At 45.4% G+C, this 19,210-nt stretch overlaps 1 protein-coding gene across 1 annotated transcript in view; it reads right to left on the bottom strand.

Annotated features, from left to right (window-relative positions):
- The window catches only part of ctdp1 (CTD (carboxy-terminal domain, RNA polymerase II, polypeptide A) phosphatase, subunit 1), a 284,417-nt gene that overhangs the window by 231,514 nt on the left and 33,693 nt on the right, over window positions 1–19,210 (bottom strand). Inside the window, 3 exon segments of the mRNA XM_055634765.1 lie at window positions 2,943–3,093; window positions 6,626–6,754; window positions 11,362–11,455. Coding sequence (XP_055490740.1) covers window positions 2,943–3,093; window positions 6,626–6,754; window positions 11,362–11,455 — 374 coding nt within the window.

Raw genomic sequence — 19,210 nt, 5'->3', positions numbered from 1 at the left:
TCCCCATGGAGACAGGGTGGCACAGCTGTAGAGTTGCTGCCTTACAGCGCCAGAGACCTGGGTTCGATCCCGACTACGGGTGCTGTCTGTACAGAGTTTGTACGTTCTCACCGTAACCTGTATGGGTTTTCTCCGGGAAAATCCAGTTTCCTCCCACACTCCAAAGACATACTGGTTTGTGGTTTAATTGGCTTGGTATAAATGTAAATTGTCTCCAGTGTGTAGGATAGTGTTAGTGTGTAGGGATCATTGGTCGGCGCAGACTCAGTGGGCCTGTTTCCACATTGTAACTCTAAGCTAAACTAAACCAAGTCCAGTCTTCACACCCACAATATTTTCCACTACAGTTGTACTAAAGAAGACAGACATCCAAGAACACTGTGGACCATCCGCAGAAATGTATTCCATCACAATCCACAACCTCAGTAGCCTAGTATCAAGTCAAGGGCCCAATTCTAGTTTAATAAACTGTAGAGGGAATGCTGGGAAACAACGCTACACATCAAAAACAACAGTTAAAAACAAGTTAACAAAATGTAAAGGCAGGAACTCACTAAAAATTATGGTGGTAAATCTTCAGAGCATTAGGAATAAAACCTCTGAAGTAAAGGTACTTTTGGATCGGTATAATCCCGATATTGCACAAGGGACAGAAACGTGCTTTTCACAGGACATTAATAATAGTGAGATTTTCCCGGATACATATGATGTCTATCGAAGGGACCGACGAGACAGAATTCATGGTGGCATCTTAATAGCATGTAAAAAGTATATTATTACAACGCTCACCACCTGCCGGAGGCCTGGCCCGACCGACCGCTCTCACCACCCGCTGGAGGCCCGATGGCCCAACTGATCCTCCACAGCATCCATCGGCCTAACGACAAGCCCGGCTGACGGACTGATAGGCTGACTGATTGACAGACCGACCAACTGACTGACCCTAATCCTAGCTCTACATTTGTTCTTTATCATTTTTATTTAACAGTTCACATCATAACTTTATAAAGATAAATCAATGGAAAAACAAAATTATCAGCAAGGTGAGCATTACCTTTATTCCTTGGAAACCTTGCTATTGTTTTGATGTAATGAGGGGGCAGCTATGATCCCAGGGTCCTCGCTGCCTAGCGACCATAAAACAAAGTGCGGGATTGGTCAATTTGCGCCCGACCTCAATGTCAACCGTGCATTGATTGGGCAATTACTACTCAGAAAATTTGGGGTTTTTCTCATATTTCTTAAAAATGTGCAGGTTTTGGTCTTGACGAGCATGATTTTCTAATATTTTTACCCAATATGTTAAAAAATGAGTTGGGTCACGAACCTGAACGAAAAAGCTCATCGGCCCACAGCCTAGTAACCCCCACGAGGTTTGTTGTTGATCTTCTGGAGGAGCGCTTGTGACTGCGTAACCTTTTGGACGTGTCTGCTTGCACAAGGCTGAAGGGCTTGGACAATCAGAGAGAAGGATCGATCCCGCGGTGTGGCAGGTATCGTATAGGGAATTCGTCATTGTTTCATAAAATAAAAGATTTAAGGGCCTGTCGCATTCATGAGCTAAGGGGATCAGAGCGTATGGAGAGAAGGCAGGTACGGGATACTGAGTTGGATGATCAGCCATGATCAGATTGAATGGCGGTGCAGACTCGAAGGGCCGAATGGCCTACTCCTGCACCTAATTTCTATGTTTCTATGTCTATGACCTAATTCACGACCTCTGCCGAGTTTGCCCTTGACTCATACTTACAACATGGTCGTCATGAGGTCGTAGGTAGATCGTGATGCTAGTCGTAGGTACTCGTGGCATCAAGTAGGTCGGGGCGTTTTGATGAAAAATGTCCACAAGCAAAAAAGGTTGTGAATTAGGTCGTGAAAGTGGGACTGGCCCTCAAGTGGTCCAGTGCTTGACTCGGTGTTTTACTGAACTAGACTAAGGGGGTTAGCTCTGGGAGCATAATTACAGCAGGAGAGATAGATCAGCCATGATTGTATGGCGGAGTAGGCTTGATGGGCCTAATGGCCTAATTCTGCTCCTATCACTTATGACATTATGATATATAAAATGAGTGGCGAAAGGCAATAAAGAATCAAACAAAGAATCAACGGGAAGACACAAAGTGCTGCAGTAACTCAGCAGATCGGGTAGCATGGTACACAAAATTGCTGGAGAAACTCAGCGGGTGCAACAACATCTATGGAACGAAGTAAATAGGCGACGTTTCGGGCCAAAACCCTTCTTCAGACTGATGGGGGGTGGGAGGGGAGAAGAAAGGAAAAGGGGAGGAGGAGGAGCCCGAGGGCGAGCGGATGGGAGGGTGGGAGGAGACAGCTGGAGGGTTAAGGAAGGGGAGGAGACAGCAAGGGCTAGCAAAATTGGGAGAATTCAATGTTAATGCCATCCGGACGTAAGGTCCCCAGGTGAGGTGCTGTTCCTCCAATTTCCGCTGTTCGGGTAGCATCTCTGGAGAACATGGTTAGGTGACTTTTTGGGTCAGAACCTTTCTTTAGACTGTAGGTCCAGACCAGAAACATCACCTTTCCATGTTCTCCAGAGATGCTTGATGTCTGACCCATTGAGTTCCTCCAGCACTTCGTATCTTTTTTGTAAACCAGCATCTGCAGTTCCTTGTGTCTCCAATCAATGTAAATAAATGGCCCCAAGAACATTTATGTTCTCAGCAAAGGTAGAATCTAGCTACAATCTGGTACAGACAGTAAGACTAAAAACGCATCAGTTTCACTGAAGCCCACCAGTGGAGGAAGTACGCCTTCCTCAACTAGTCTGACCAATCTGACCCAAACCTCCACTACCCTCGGATATGGCCCAGCAACCAATCCAATTCAGAAGGCAGGCGGCAATGTCCAATTTAAGAATTTCAAAATATTGGCAGCTCTGAGAAGTTGGTTAACCTGCCGTTGACTAACTTTGCCTTGCATACCTGCAATGGTGTGAGCGTAGAGTCTGCTGCCAAAGGTGAATACATGCAGCTCGTAGAGTTTAGCTATTTTTTCCAGGAACTCTTTACATTGTGGTCTCAGGCGTGTGTGCAGCATTGGCTCTCCTCTGCCGAGCTGGAAGTGAATTATTCCCTGCAGGCAATAATAAAAATCAGCACGGTTACAATTCCAAAAGAACTGGCAAGTCCACCGTCAATTTTCAATTCATGCCTAAATCACAGCACTAAATCAGGAATCATGTGTGCCGCAAAACCGATCGTGCCTGCTAAGCAGCCCATAAAACTGTGCGGAAGGCAAGGACGGTGCTAGCCATGGAGCTTCTAATTAGCTTGGCACCCATGAGGAGGTTTGTCAAAGTGTTGAGCAATGGATTTAGAGAAACCTTAACATACGTTGGGCACTTCACAGCAACGCTAGCAATGAGAGGTGACACAGGCCTCTTTAAGGACACATCATGCAGATGATACAACGGTGATTGGCCTCATCAGCAGCAACGATGAGCTGGCCTGCAGGGAGGAGGTCCAGCACTTAGTAGCATGGTGTGCTGACAACAACCTGGCCCTTAACTCCAAGAAGACCAAGGAGCTCATTGTAGACTTCAGGAAGTCCAGAGGCGGCACGCACACCCCCATCCACATTAACGGGACGGAGGTGGAACGTGTTTCTAGCTTCAGGTTCCTGGGAGTCAACATCTCCGACTGCATCACAGTATGGTATGGCAACTGCTCTGTCTCCGACCGGAAGGCATTGCAGAGGGTGGTGAAAATTGCCCAACGCATCACCGGTTCCTCGCTCCCCTCCATTGAGTCTGTCCAAAGCAAGTGCTGTCTGCGGAGGGCGCTCAGCATCGCCAAGGACTGCTCTCACCCCAACCATGGACTGTTTACCCTCCTACCATCCGGGAGGCGCTACAGGTCTCTCCGTTGCTGAACCAGCAGGTCGAGGAACAGCTTCTTTCCGGCGGCTGTCACTCTACTCAACAACGTACCTCGGTGACTGCCTATCACCACCCCCCCCCCCCGACACTTATTATTATTTATTCAAATCGTTTGCTGTGTCGCTCTTCCAGGGAGATGCTAAATGCATTGCGTTGTCTCTGTACTGTACACTGACAATGACAATTAAAATTGAATCTGAATCTGAATCACACCCAGTAGAATACAGGCACCTTGTATTTTACATGTGCTTGATTTACATGTTTTTAGAATTACACATTTGTTTAATTATTGCCAATGTATAATTTATGTGTTCCTATTTTCCGAATAACTTCAAGCTCAAATTTATGCCTGGCACCAAATATCAGCATAGTCGCATGTGATGCCTGACATAGGCTTGATTTACAAGCTTTTTGATTTACTCGCTACCTTTCAAATGCGTAACCGCCACGTAAAACGCACGGTGGCTGTACGGTAATTGTTGTAATGCATTAAACAACATGGCATGTTTGCTCATAGTAAGCTCACACAACCTGCATCATGATTATGCAAGGATGGAAAATCTGGTCATGTGGGATATTGGCCAGGATATCCTGCTACATCCTTTCCCAAAGTGCCACAGAGCCTTTGGCATCCTCCTACGTGTTCTGAGGTAATACCCCACCAATGATATGGCACTCCCTCAGTAGCACACTGTCATCAGCCTAGAGATTCGTACTCAAGCCTCCAACTAACACCTAATATTCCACAGTGGTGCAGCTGGTAGCCAGGGCCGCAACAAGGTAGATTGGGAGATCAGGATTGGAATACACATAGAATTTGAAAAGTTCATTTGAAAGTCTGACCACATCAGGGAGGAAGCTGTTCTTCATTCTGGTGATACATGCTTTTAAAGAGCAGCACAGTGACACAGTTGTTAGAGCCGCGGTCTCATAGAAACATAGAAAATAGGTGCAGGAGTAGGCCATTCGGCCCTTCGAACCTGCACCGCCATTCAATATGATCATGGCTGATCATCCAACTGAGTATCCTGTACCTGCCTTCACTCCATACCCCCCCGATCCCTTTAGCCACAAGGGCCACATCTAACTCCCTCTTAAAAATAGCCAATGAACTGTGGCCTCAACTACATTCTGTGGCAGAGAATTCCAGAGATTCACCACTCTCTGTGTAAAAAATGTTTTTCTCAGCTCAGTCCTAAAACATTTACCCTTTATCCTTAAACTGTGACCCCTTGTTCTGGACTTCCCCAACATCGGGAACAATCTTCCTGCATCTAGCCTGTCCAACCCCTTAAGAATTTTGTACGTTTCTATAAGATCCCCTCTCAATCTTCTAAATTCTAGCGAGTACAAGCCGAGTCTATCCAGTCTTTCTTCATATGAAAGTCCTGACATCCCAGAAATCAGTCTCAGAGCATCAGGGACCAGGGTTCAATCCTGACCTAGGGGTGATGTCTGTGCAGAATGTGGAGTTTGCATATTCTTCCTATGACCATGCGAGTTTCCTCTAGGTGCTCCAGTTAACTCCCACATCCAAAAGAATTGCATGTTTATAGGTAAATTTGCCTCTGTAAAATTGTCCCTCGTGTTAAGGGAGTAAATGAGAAAGTAGGATAACATAGAACTAGTGTGAACAGGTGCCGCATGAACTCAGTGGGCCAAAGCGCCCATTTCCATGCTGCATCTCTAAGCTAAACTAAACTTTAGTATCATCTGACTGACGGGAGAGGGGAGAAGAATGACCGGGTTACAAGATACAAGATACATTTAATTGTCATTTGGACCCCTTGAGGTCCAAACGAAATGCCGTTTCTGCAGCCATACATTACAAACACATAGACCCAAGACACAACATAATTTACATAAACATCCATCACATCGCTGTGATGGAAGGCCTAATAAACTTATCTCTCCACTGCACTCTCCCCCCCCCGATGTCAGAGTCAAAGTCAAAGCCCCCGGCTGGCGATGGCGATTGTCCCACGGCCATTAAAGCCACGCCGGGTGGTGCGAGGTCGCACACCAGGTCTTGCTGTTAGAGCCCCCGGCGTGCGCTCGCAGAGTCCCGCGGCCATTCCAAGCCGCGCGGGGCAGTGATGTTAGGCCCCGCTCCAGGAGCTCTTCAACCCCGCAACTCGGGCGGGGGAAGTCGCCGTTGCGAGAGCCCTGAAAAGCGGTCTCCCTCCAGGGACCCGCGGGCTCCTGGTGCCGCCGTCCACAGACCTGCCGTTGGAGCCTCCTACTCTCCGGTAGCAGCAGCAGCAGCAGCGCTCCTCCACCACTCCACCCGCTCCGGACTCGGCCAGCCCCGCGACGGCGACGGCGAGTCGTAGCACCAGAGTCCCCGGCTTCTTCCTGTTGGAGGCCGCTCCTCGTTGCGGCCCCAACGACAACGGAAACCCGACGAGAAAAGGTCGGGTCTCCAGTGCAGGGAGAGATTTAAAAAAGTTTCTCCCACCCCACCCCCACCCCCCACACACACACCCCAACAAAAAATAACAAAAACTACATTTAAACACAGACAGAAAATAATAAAACGCGGACAGACTGCAGAGGCCGCTGCTGACCAGAGTCGCGCCGCCCACCGGGTTTGAGAGGTCCATGATCATGGAGCCTTTCTGCTGAAGGTGATTGCACAGTGCTGCTAGGGAAGGACTTCCAGGACTAACACACAGTGACAATGAAGGAATGGTGATAAATTGGTACTCAGCAAGAGCTGCAGCTCACCTTGTTGGGTATTCTTTGGTACAACTGCTCTGTCGTGTGGATTAAAGTCTGATCGAGGTCCACCATCAACACTAACTTCCGGTTCTTGTGCAGCCACTGCTGATCCTCTCGACCCAATTGCTCCGCTTGCTGTATGTTGGTGGTGGGGGAGAGGAGATACATGAAATAAAATTACACATCCATACACATCTGTTGATTTATCATGTACAGAGAAACTTTAGAACACAGAAAATGGCTAATCTTCGAATCCTTGTCGGATTCGATCCTCAATTTATGCCTCCTCCAACTCTATTGAACTACAGCATTGTCTTATATTCATTGTCCCTTGAGGGCCACCTGGCTTTCACTTTAAATGCACTCGGGAAATCCTTCAACCACTCTGGGTTTACAAAATTCAGGTTGTCATTATTTCCTGGGTAAAGAAACTCCTCCAGAGTTCATGACTTAACAGCAAAGGTCTTAGTGGACATATTTTCTATAGTTTGTCCTGCTCCGTTATAATTTTAAAGGGGCATTTCAGAGACAATTTGCTCTGCATCTCCTTGATTCATTCACGCCTTCCCAACCCACCGTCTCCTCGGACACTCCCCCCCGCAAACACAGGATATGTAATGCCGGCTCCTATACCTCCTCTTGCCCTTACATCCAGAGACCTCAGCAGCCCTTCCAGGTGAGAGAGAGGTTCAGTTGCGCTTCTTCCAACCCAGTTTGCTAAGTATTTTAACTCCCCTTCCCATTCCCATTCATATATCGACCTCTCTGTCCCTCCCCCTCCTCCATCACCAGTGTAAGAGCACACACAGACTGGAAGAACATCACTTCACATTCCACGTAGGTAGCCTACAACCCCCCCCCCCCCCCCCCCCCCCCCCCCACCATCCCAGTATGCACGTACGCTGCCTGACCCACTACATCCCTCCAGCACTTTGTTTTTTTTAATGCCCAGTTCGATCCATGCAGAATTCAGTGCAGTGCATCAACTTGTCCTACTCTTTGAATTATAAATATCCATGGTGCCGAATGAGATCAATTGCCACATTGCCTGTGTCAGCTCGATATTCTTTTCAGGTGGCCAGCACAGTGTGATCAAGATCAAGTAATTGTTGGGAGCTTGAGAGTGTTAGAAGAACCAGCCAAGTGTAGAACATGGAACAGTACATCACAGGAATACACCCATCAGACCACAGTATCCATGCCAAACCCGAATCTAATCTCCTTTACCTGCACGTGATACATATCCCTCCATTTTCTGCATATCTGCATGCCTATCTAAAAGCTATCGTGGCTACTATCAGTGGTGGAGGCAGGCACCAACATATCTGCCTCCACCACTGCCCTTGGCAGTATGTTCTAGGCACCTACCACTCTCTGGGTAAAAGGAAAATTTAACCCGCACATCTCCTTTCAACTTTTGCCCTCTCGCCTTAAACCCATTCCCTCTAATCTTTGACATTTCCATCTTGTCTACCTCATCTATGCCTCTCATAACTTTACATATTTCTAACGCATCTCTCCTCAGTCGCCAACGCTCCAGAGAAAACAATCCAATTTTGGCACAGCCTGTGACACTCCAGAGACAATAATCCAAGTTGATCAAAACAGGTCAACTCTGACTGACTAGGAAGATGTTTCATGTCAAACAAGAAATGTGAATGAATTTAAGACCATATTAAACCACGTGATATTTTACTTCTTATTCTCCGGCCCTGCTGAGTGCCCCCCACCCCCACGGACTGTCTCCCTCGGATGGTCACGTCGCACAGACACATCAGCACTTTCGTCTGTTTTGACTATTTTACTGGTGTAATGTTCTTTGTACAAACCATGTTCTTGGGGTATCTAAACTTAAATTTTAGTAGTTACTTAAGTAATGATGTCGGATGGATGCTGCATACCCAAATCTCGTTGCACTTATGTGCAATGACAGTAAAATATATTATTATTATTATTATTATTAGAAAAATAGGAATCAGGATAGACCGTTCAACCATTTTTAACCTACACAACAATTCAGCAAGATCTGGATGTAGTTGGCAGGTTTTGTAAATTTGAGGATTAGTGGTATAGTGGAATAGTGGTTAATAAGAATCTAGGTCAACTCTAGTGAAATTACATGGAATTGCTTAGATGACAAGATCAACTAAGAAAGTGCAGTGAGTATGAAATAGAGACATCACAGAAATGGATAGTTCCCTGCCAGTGGCGATAATTGACAAGTGTTTGGCATTAACTTTGGTACAATTAAAGTTGGATGTCAGACTGTACAAGCTCAGACCATACTTGGAATGGACCTGCAGTATGTTGCCAAGGCTGGAGAGCTAGTGTTATGAAGGAGAGAGTAGATAGGTTGAGGCTCTTTTCCCCCCCAAGGTAAAGAAGTATTACACTAGAATATAAAATTTAAAGTGAGAGGAGAAATATTTTGTTTTAGGGATACAGCATGGAAATAGGCTCTTTGGTTACCAAGTCCACACCTCCCATTGATCACCCGTTCACACTTTCACATCCACTCCCTAACACACATGGGGTAATTTACAGAGGCCAATTAAATTACAAACCCGCACATCTGTGGGATGTAGGAGGAAGAACGTGCAAACTCCACAAAGACACCACCCAAGGTCAGGATCAAAACTAGATCTCAGACGCTTTGGGACTACTTGGTCAGGATAGCAACTTGGTCTGCATGGAAAGGTTGAGCAAAAGGGGTTGTTTCTATGCTGTTACGACACAATGAACCAAAAATCCTTTGTTGATCTGAATCTTGACATTATCAGATACCCTTGCTCACATAAATCATTCTCAAAGTTCCAATTAAATAGGAATAACAACAAAAAACTGGTAATCTATTTGTGAGTTTCGGGCGAATGAAGGAGCTGTCTGATTCACTTCTAAACAACACACCTTTCATTTAAACACTTTGGTTACTTGCTCTGGATATCACACCACTGGGAACAGTTCCCACACGACTCCCTCTCCCACACAAGGATGATGAGGGGGATGAAGGGTGTCTTATAGGGATATATATGAAGGGAATAGAGAGGGTAGATGCCCAAAGTCTTTTACCCAGAGTAGGGAAATCAAGAACCAGAGGACAAAGGTTAACGGTGAGAGGGGAAAGATTTAACAGGAACCTGAAGGGCAACATTTTCACACAAGGGGCGGTGGGTATATGCAATGAGCTGCCAGAGGAGGTAGTTGAGGCAGTAATTAGGGAAAATGAGGGAAGAAGATTAGACTTTATTGCTTTCCATCACAGTGAGGAATGTAGGAAATCCGCTTTGGTGGATGTTTATGTTAACGTTAACTTTTATGTAGTTGTGTGTCTTGATGCTTTTTTTTAGTATGGCTGTATGGTAGTACGGATATCACAGTAGCTTAATTGGTACACGTGACAATAAAAGGCCTTTGAAACTATAGAAACGTTTAAAAGACATTGGGACAGGTACATGGATAGAAAAGGGTTAGAAGGAAATGGGCCAAATGTGGGCAGGTGGAACAAGGGTAGATGGGGGATCTTGGTCGGCAAGGGGCCTGTTTCCATGATGTCTATCCATGGGAATACAACCCACATTTTGCTACAGATCTTTATAACATATCCTGTTAAACACCAGGTGCCCTTTCCAATAAATTCATCTGCAGAATGGTGCAGGAAAGAAAGGCACAAGTTCACAACACATCGAGAAACTCTGAAGCAGTGATTACAAAAAATTACAATGATTAGCAATAAAGCAACTAAATGTAAATTATGTTGAAAAACCATAAAAGCAAAAAAAGATTTTGTTTGCAAGTGACATGAAAAATAAATATAAAAGCAGTAACAACAATCAGAACAGACTCCAAACTGTACAATTATCAAGCCATAGCACCATCTACCGATAATAGATCAGATACTCGTGAGAGCCACCTACTGGACTCAGGAAGAGCAACAACATTCCCAAAACACTTTAATCATCACACACTGAAGTGCAGGTATGCTTTAACATGGAAAAGATGACAACCAACTTGGCACAAGCAGCATGCACAGACAACAAAGTGTTAATGAGCACATTACCTGCTTTTAGTGATACTGATTCAGGAATTAAAACATTGGCGCCAAGACAATGGAACAAATACCCCTGCTAACTTTGAAAAATGCTGCCAGATCAATTGTACTCACCTGAGAAAGTGAATGGTTAATGCAACATGTTAACAAAAGTACTTTTGACCATACAGGATCTCTGTCGTTTCTGAATATTAAGCAAATCGAGGGATATGGAGTACATGGAGCTGGTGCAGAAAAGCAGTGTGGATCTGCCTTACGGCGCCAGACACCGCGGGTTCAATCCTGACTAAGGGTGCTTGCTGTCTGTGTGGGGTTTGTATGTTCTCCTCATGACCTGCATGGGTTTTCTCCGGGTGCACCGGTTTCCAAAGGGGTAGAGGTTTGGCGGCTAATTGGCTTTGTAAAATTGTAAATTGTCTCTAGTGTGTAGGATAGCGTTAGTGTGCGGGGATAGCTGGTCGGTGCGGACGGTGGGCTGAAGGGCCTGTTTCCGCGCTGTATTTCTAAACAAGACTAAAAATAAAATTTGCCATGATCGCCACAATATACCGAATAGCAGATCAAGCAATTGGAGACTGATCAAAAAGAGGCAGGCAGTTATTTAAGGCCAAGAGGATGTCCTGAGAGGGAGACAAACCAGGGAGAGAGGACCACTGTTGTGCAACCCAAACAGTTTTAATTCTGCTTGACTTACCTCAGAGCTCACCATCAGCTCTGGAACACTGTGAACCATGGAAATTGTTGCTGTGGCTACTGGTACTATCTGCTTCCCATTCCTCTTCTGTAACCTGAAGGTAAGAATTTGAAACAAAGTAAGAATCACCATCTAGACGACTTGGACCAGAGGAGAAATGTTGTTTTCTGCCCCAATATTCTCAGCCCTCCTTTGTGATAGTTCCTGCAAGATCCAATTCCTGGGACATTGATTCCACTTATTGCTGAATACCATGACAACCACATGTCACTGGATGGGTCCTATTAAAAGGGCAGAGAGGGTGGAGGGGCATTAAAAAGACATCATCCCTGGCTTACGCTAGTGCATCTGGTCCACAACAGCTTCATCCCACCTTTCTTCACCTCACCATCACAAATTCCTCCTTTTCCTTCCCATCTCGCGCGCTTATGCAGCTTGTTATGTGTAAGGTAGACACAAAACTCAGCGGGACAGGCAGCATCTCTGGAGCGAAGGAATGGGTGACAATTCAGATCGAGACCCTTCTTCAGACTGTCCCGCTAAGTTACTCCAGCATTTTGTGTCTACCTTCGATATAAACCAGCATCTGCAATTCTTACCAACATATTCTATTATGTGTATCTTTACTAATTGCCTCAAAACACTCCTTTGATAGCTGATTCTAATCGCTCTCCGCGAAAGGACGTTGCCACAATCGCTTCATGAGCGCGTACTATTAATGTGCAGAGTTTTAATCCCCATTTGAAAGGGATGGTCTTATTGAAACATAAAGATCCTGAGGGGCTGTGACTGGGTAGATATTGTGACTGGTCTCCAACAGTGGGAGAACCTCAAATAAAGCAACATAAATAGCAGATTTTGGGGATGCAGGGGATGCATATAGTGATATCTTCGTATAACCAATGGTAAATTTCTGGAATTTTACACTCTGGAGAGGTGTGGCGGTTAGATCATTTGAGGTATTTAATTTAATGATGAAACAGAAACATTTTAGTAAAGATCAAGAATTATGAGGACCTGGCACAATGGAGAAAATCAACTCTAATGTAGATCAGACACAATCATACTAAACTGTTGGGCAGACTTGATGGCCCAAATGGGCTGCTCCTGCAACCTATTTTCTTGTGTACATACACACACTATTTCCATTTTCCACATCCTCTGTGAATAAAGATGTTACCAGTCTCTTTCATTATTAGGTAGTATTTCACTATGTTGATCTTCAGTATAAACTTCTGTAAGTGATGGCCATTCCCTTTCTAGAGAAAACATCCTGATCTTTGTCTCTCCCGGATCCTACTTGAAAATCATTTCTGCACCCTCGTGTGTTCTGGTGTCCTTTCTGTAAATTGGAGACAAATGTGACTATATGGACTTTAGTAAGGCCTTTGACAAGGTTCCTCATGGAAGGTTGGTTAAGAAGGTTCAACTGTTGGGTATAAATGCAGGAGTAGCAAGATGGATTCAACAGTAGCTGAATGGGAGACGCCAGAGGGTAATGGTGGATGGCTGTTTGTCGGGTTGGAGGCAGGTGACTAGTGGGGTTCCTCAGGGATCTGTGTTGGGTCCTTTGTTGTTTGTCATGTACATCAATGATCTGGATGAAGGTGTGGTAAATTGGATTAGTAAGTATGCAGATGATACCAAGATAGGGGGTGTTGTGGATAATGAAGAGGATTTCCAAAGTCTACAGAGTGATTTAGGCCATTTGGAAGAATGGGCTGAAAGATGGCAGATGGAGTTTAATGCTGATAAATGTGAGGTGCTACACCTTGGCAGGACAAATCAAAATACGACGTACATGGTAAATGGTAGGGAATTGAAGAATGCAGTTGAACAGAGGGATCTGGGAATAACCGTGCATAGTTCCTTGAAGGTGGAATCTCATATAGATAGGGTGGTAAAGAAAGCTTTTGGTATGCTAGCCTTTATAAATCAGAGCATTGAGTATAGAAGCTGGGATGTAATGTTAAAACTGTACAAGGCATTGGTGAGACCAAATCTGGAGTATGGTGTACAATTTTGGTCGCCCAATTATAGGAAGGATGTCAACAAAATAGAGAGAGTACAGAGGAGATTTACTAGAATGTTGCCTGGGTTTCAACAACTAAGTTACAGAGAAAGGTTGAATAAGTTAGGTCTTTATTCTCTGGAGCGCAGAAGATTAAGGGGGGACTTGATAGAGGTCTTTAAAATGATGAGAGGGATAGACAGAGTTGATGTGGACAAGCTTTTCCCTTTGAGAATAGGGAAGATTCAAACAAGAGGACATGACTTCAGAATTAAGGGACAGAAGTTTAGGTGTAACATGAGGGGGAACTTCTTTACTCAGAGAGTGGTAGCGGTGTGGAATGAGCTCCCAGTGGAAGTGGTGGAGGCAGGTTCGTTGGTATCATTTAAAAATAAATTGGAGAGCCATATGGATGAGAAGGGAATGGAGGGTTATGGTATGAGTGCAGGCAGGTGGGACTAAGGGAAAAAAGCTGTTCGGCACGGACTTGTAGGGCCGAAATGGCCTGTTTCCGTGCTGTAATTGTTATATGGTTATATGGTTATATGAGGAGGAACCTCTTTACTCAGAGAGTGGTAGCTGTGTGGAATGAGCTTCCAGTGGAAGTGGTGGAGGCAGGTTCGTTGGTATCATTAAAAATAAATTGGATAGGCATATGGATGAGAAGGGAATGGAGGGTTATGGTATGAGTGCAGGCAGGTGGGACTAAGGGAAAAAAAGCTGTTCGGCACGGACTTGTAGGGCCGAAATGGCCTGTTTCCGTGCTGTAATTGTTATATGGTTATATGGTTATATGAGGAGGAACCTCTTTACTCAGAGAGTGGTAGCTGTGTGGAATGAGCTTCCAGTGGAAGTGGTGGAGGCAGGTTCGTTGGTATCATTTAAAAATAAATTGGATAGGCATATGGATGAGAAGGGAATGGAGGGTTATGGTATGAGTGCAGGCAGGTGGGACTAAGGGAAAATAATTGTTTGGCACGGACTTGTAGGGCTGAGATGGCCTGTTTCCGTGCTGTAATTGTTATATGGTTTATATGGTTTATCAGTGTCACCCATGTTATGAGTCATACTGTGACTGCCCACTGGTTTAATAGAAAGCCTTCTTTCCCTTTCTTCCCCAGTCTTGCGTTATGTGTTAAGATGAAGTTACCTATGCTATATTGCTAATAAAATTATTTGGATCTTAATCACTATACGTGAGTTAAGTCATTCCAACATGGTGTCAGAAAACTCGGACTCACTCCTTGCCTAATTATATTGCTTTTATTTTATTTTTTTATTCTACATGGCTTCTGCTCTCAGAAAACCAGAAATCTTGGTGTTTGATGAAGAACGGTGGAACACATTTGAAGAAGATTTCACCATTTACATAGACGCGGCTCAGGTGTTCGTGCCTCAATTCTCCTTAACTGAGCAGGCACAGAAGCTGCGGCGTGCCAGAAGATTTCATTATGAACCAGCTAGGTTTGACCTGGCTGGTGTCCAGATTGCTCCCGCTGAATCTATCCGGGACACCGATTGCTTGCTACACAAATTCCGACAGGTATGCGAGTTACGAACCAATTTAGTTATGGAGGGACACTTATTTTTGTCACATGGCGAACCTGTTGAAACGTATGTTAGTGCTATGAAACACATTGACAGTGGCTTTTGGTGATTTATATGACAGAGTCCGTGACTGTCTGGTCTAGGGTGTCCACAATGATAAATTACGGGACGAATTACTGCACGATACTGAACTTACTCTGGAGACTGGTGGAAACCGTATCCACGTTGCTGAAATAGCTGATGCTCATGTAAAGGTTTTGGAACTTGGCCTCCACTCTACTCATGATATTAATGTTGTCGGCACACACCTCTCGCCGCTCTCCTCAAGTGCCTGACAGCTCAATCGCTAAGCTCATAGACAATTGTTTTAACTGTGGGGGTTCGCATGTTGCAGCTTATGACCGTTGCCCTGCTTATGGAAATTTTTTGTCATTTCTGTAAGAAAAGTAACCACTTCTTCAAATACTGCCGCTCGCATAGCAACAGAGTTCAAACAAGACAATCTGTCAATTCACTCAACCATGAGAACATGCTCTCATTACGCTCTTAACAAGCTCCCACGGACTTGCTGTCTGCTAACGAAGATCTTGATTTGGATGTACGCTCCCTGTCTGATTTACCTCATAAACATCAAGATCCCAAGGCCGCTTTGCTCGTTAATGGCAAGAATTGTTTTTCTGAAAGTTGATACAGGAGCACAGTGTAATGTCATGTTTTTTTTATCTGAATGGAAAAAGATACAAAAAAGAGACTATTTCTCCTACGGCTGCCTCCCTTCTTCCATTTGCAGGAGGTCCAGTGCACCCTATCGGGCAAGTCGAGTTACGCTGCTGTCCTAACGCGCGTGTCCACAACCTGAATTTCTATGTTGTTCGTGAGAATGTGCCATCCCTGCTGGGTGTCAAGGCTTGACCTGACCTGGGGCTGGTCTCTTTCAGTGCTTGTTTGTCATCTGACTACAACCTGTGAATTTACTCAAAAAATCCTGACACAATACAATCCTTTGTTTGACGACAAGCTGGGCAGGTTACCTGTCAAGTACACAATTCCGATTAACCCCGAGGTACTTCCAGTTGTCCATCCAGCACACCGGATTCCCCATGCTATGCGGGACCGTGTTCAAAGTGAACTCAAAAGAATGGTGTCTCTAGGTGTAATTGCCCCCGTCACTGACCCCTCGGATTGGTCTCGACCATGGTTGTGGCAACAAAAAAAGAATTAGAAAGAAATATGGATTTGTATCAATCCCCCAAGAACTTAAACACAACCATTAAACGACCTCAATATCCCATGCGCACTGTGGACAAGATTGCAACTGTATTCACAGTACTAGATGCCAAGAGTTCATTCTGGCAGATTCCGCTGGAACGCAACTCCTCTAAGTTAACTACCTTCAGCACACCATTCGGGCGATACAGATTCCTTCGCATGCCTTTTGGCATAAGTTCTGCTAGTGAAGTATTTCAACGAGCTATGGAGCAATTGTTTGCAGGTTACCCATGCTCCATTGTAGTGGATGATATCCTTGCTGGACGAATTATCCAAGAACATGATGCTAATCTGACAAAGGTTCTGGACCGCACCAATGCCATCAACCTCAAGTTAAACCCTCAAAAATGCAAATTCAGGGCAAGTGAGGTGAACTACGTAGGCCATGTGTTCACTAAAGACGGCCTAAAAACTGATCCGGCGAAAACCAGTGCCATCAACGAGTTACCAGCATCCACAGACGTGTTTAGTCTGTTTGGGCCAGGCACGAGCAACAGCAGAGGGCGTTCGACACTCTTAAGCAGCAAATGTCTTGCTACTCTCGACTATTTTGATCCTAAACGACCCGTCACACTGACTTGTGACGCGGTGGTGGCGACCCGACTTCGGAGCCTCGGAGGACACGAACTTCACAAGTGAAGCGTCACAAGTCAGTGTGACCGGTCGTTTAAGACCCTATCTTGGGTTCACCTGCTCAGCGCTTATTGGCAAGGCAGGCTCGAGCCACGGTGCCTGTGGCAGATCAGGCATTAATCCCGCAGGTGGTTCCACCATCGGAGGTTCAGTCCAGGCTGCAACAAAAGCGTGATATTCAAAAACATGGTATGACAAAACAAGCAGGCCGCTGCCACCATTAACCGAGGGGTAGGTGGTTAATTTGCAAACTTACAAAGGTCATGACCGTATCGGTGTAATTTCTGGAACTGCCCCTGAGCCACGCTCATATTTGATAAGTGTGGATGGCAGCACCTACAGACGTAACAGACAACATATCATGCCTGTGAATGAGCCGGCTCTACCTCCGTATTTTCCGGACCGAACAAGTGTACTTCCGTCCACGCCCAGTGGCATCGGTCCACTTGTACCAGCACAACAACCTATTTCTGAAACGGCTACTTTCCCAATGGCGACGCTTCCTTCGCCTGTGCCAAAGTCCCCTGTTTCATCACCGGGAATGCTGTTTCAATCTCTGCCACCAGTCATACCACTGAATCTGTCCATGGTGGCGAAAAACGGAGATGGTTTATATCGCACACGTGCTGGTCGTGTTTGCAAGCCCACTGTGACGTACCCGGGCTACGTTTGACTTTTCGCCAGCTTATTATCAATTGCTATGCATGCCTTATTTAGTCAATGGTTTTGTATTGACTCATGTTACGAGTCATACTTGTCTCCACCCACTGGTTTAATAGAAAGCCTTCTTTCCCTTTCTTCCCCAGTCTTGAGTTATGTGTTAAGATTAAGTTACCTATGCTGTATTGCTAATAAGAGTATTTGGATCTTAATCACTGTACGCAAGTTAAGTCATTCCAACAATTTGCAGGAACCAAAACTCCATAATGGAGTAAAGCCCCAATAACCCACCACCTTCAGGACTTTGATTTGCAAAACCAGCATCTTTTTGACAAATGGATGCTATTCTCATCAATACACGAATACACAAATTTTTATTTCACCCCTTTTAAATAATAATAATGTAATTAAGCTTCCTGGCAAGTTTAAAGGGAGCAGGGAATATAACTACATTCTGGCCCCCTCTGGCCACTATCTTACCTACATTTCTAACAGCTGGGGGCTCAGGATCCAAACCTTGGCTCCAGCCACATATCCGGCCCAGAGTCAGGACCCTGGTTTACTGGCTCTGGCCTCACACCCCTGTGTCACTCGAGTCTCCTGGCTCACATTCTGAACTACTGAGCGAATCAAATGATTCCAGCCAATCGGATGACAAACTGGCAGAGTTGGACTGTAATATTCAATCTGCATCACTCCTTGCAATCCCTTGAACACCACAAAGATAACTAGATATGCTGAGGCAGAGAGGGCTTTATATAGGAATTGCGAAATGGGACTGGTACCCTCTTTCAATTAAAGGGATGAGAAAACGAATTAACTGAGAAATCATGGAGCAATTGTTTACCCATTTTCAACCACTTCAGTAATGTCAGTTTGGCTCTCGTTGTCCAAGCTAAACTGCAGATTCCTTTGCAATCTGTCAGTGGTGATACCTGATGCCTCCTTTGAAAAACTATCTGACGACATCTGTGTCAGTTGAGACTCACCTTTGAGTCAGAGGGTTCCAGATACCAAGACTCAGTGTAGACAAAGAAACTCTAGGTTATCTAATGCTGCATTTTGTGAGTGGCCCAACGAGCAGCACTGTAACTTCAAAGCCACCAAGACCTGGATTCAATCATAACCTCTGGTGGGATAAGTGAAAGCTGATGGCCCCGATTTTGTATGAGGTGTTAAGCCAAGGTTCCACCTGCTCTCAGATGGAAGAGAAGGACTGGGGTGGCATGGTGGCGCAGCGGTAGAGTTGCTGCCCTACAGCACCAGAGACCCAGGTTCGATCGTAACCACGGGTGGTGTCTTATGGAGTTTGTATGTTAGGTCGCCTGTGACCACGTGGGGGTTTCCCCGGGTGCTGGCCCGGTTTTGTACTCCCACAATTCAAAGACGTAGAAGACTGGGGTGGCATTGCAGGTTAATTGGCTTTGGTAACCACGGGTGCTGTCTTATGGAGTTTGTATGTTCGCCCTGTGACCACGTGGGTTTCCCCGGGTGCTCCGGTTTTCTCCCACAATTCAAAGACGTACAGATTTGCAGGTTAATTGGCTTTGGTAAAGAATGTAGATTGTCCCTAGTGTGTAGGATGGTGCTAGTGTACGGGGATCGCTGGTCGGTGCAGACACGGTGGGCTGAAGGGCCTGTTTCCACGCTGTGTCGATAAATGTAAAACTAAAGACCCCATTGTGTTATTTCGAAGAGGAGCTGACAGGTGTTAATGGCATAGAGTCA

Source organism: Leucoraja erinacea, chromosome 4, assembly GCF_028641065.1.
Source record: "Leucoraja erinacea ecotype New England chromosome 4, Leri_hhj_1, whole genome shotgun sequence".
NCBI classification, from domain to species: domain Eukaryota; kingdom Metazoa; phylum Chordata; class Chondrichthyes; order Rajiformes; family Rajidae; genus Leucoraja; species Leucoraja erinaceus.
This window is presented reverse-complemented; position numbering and strand designations above follow the sequence as displayed.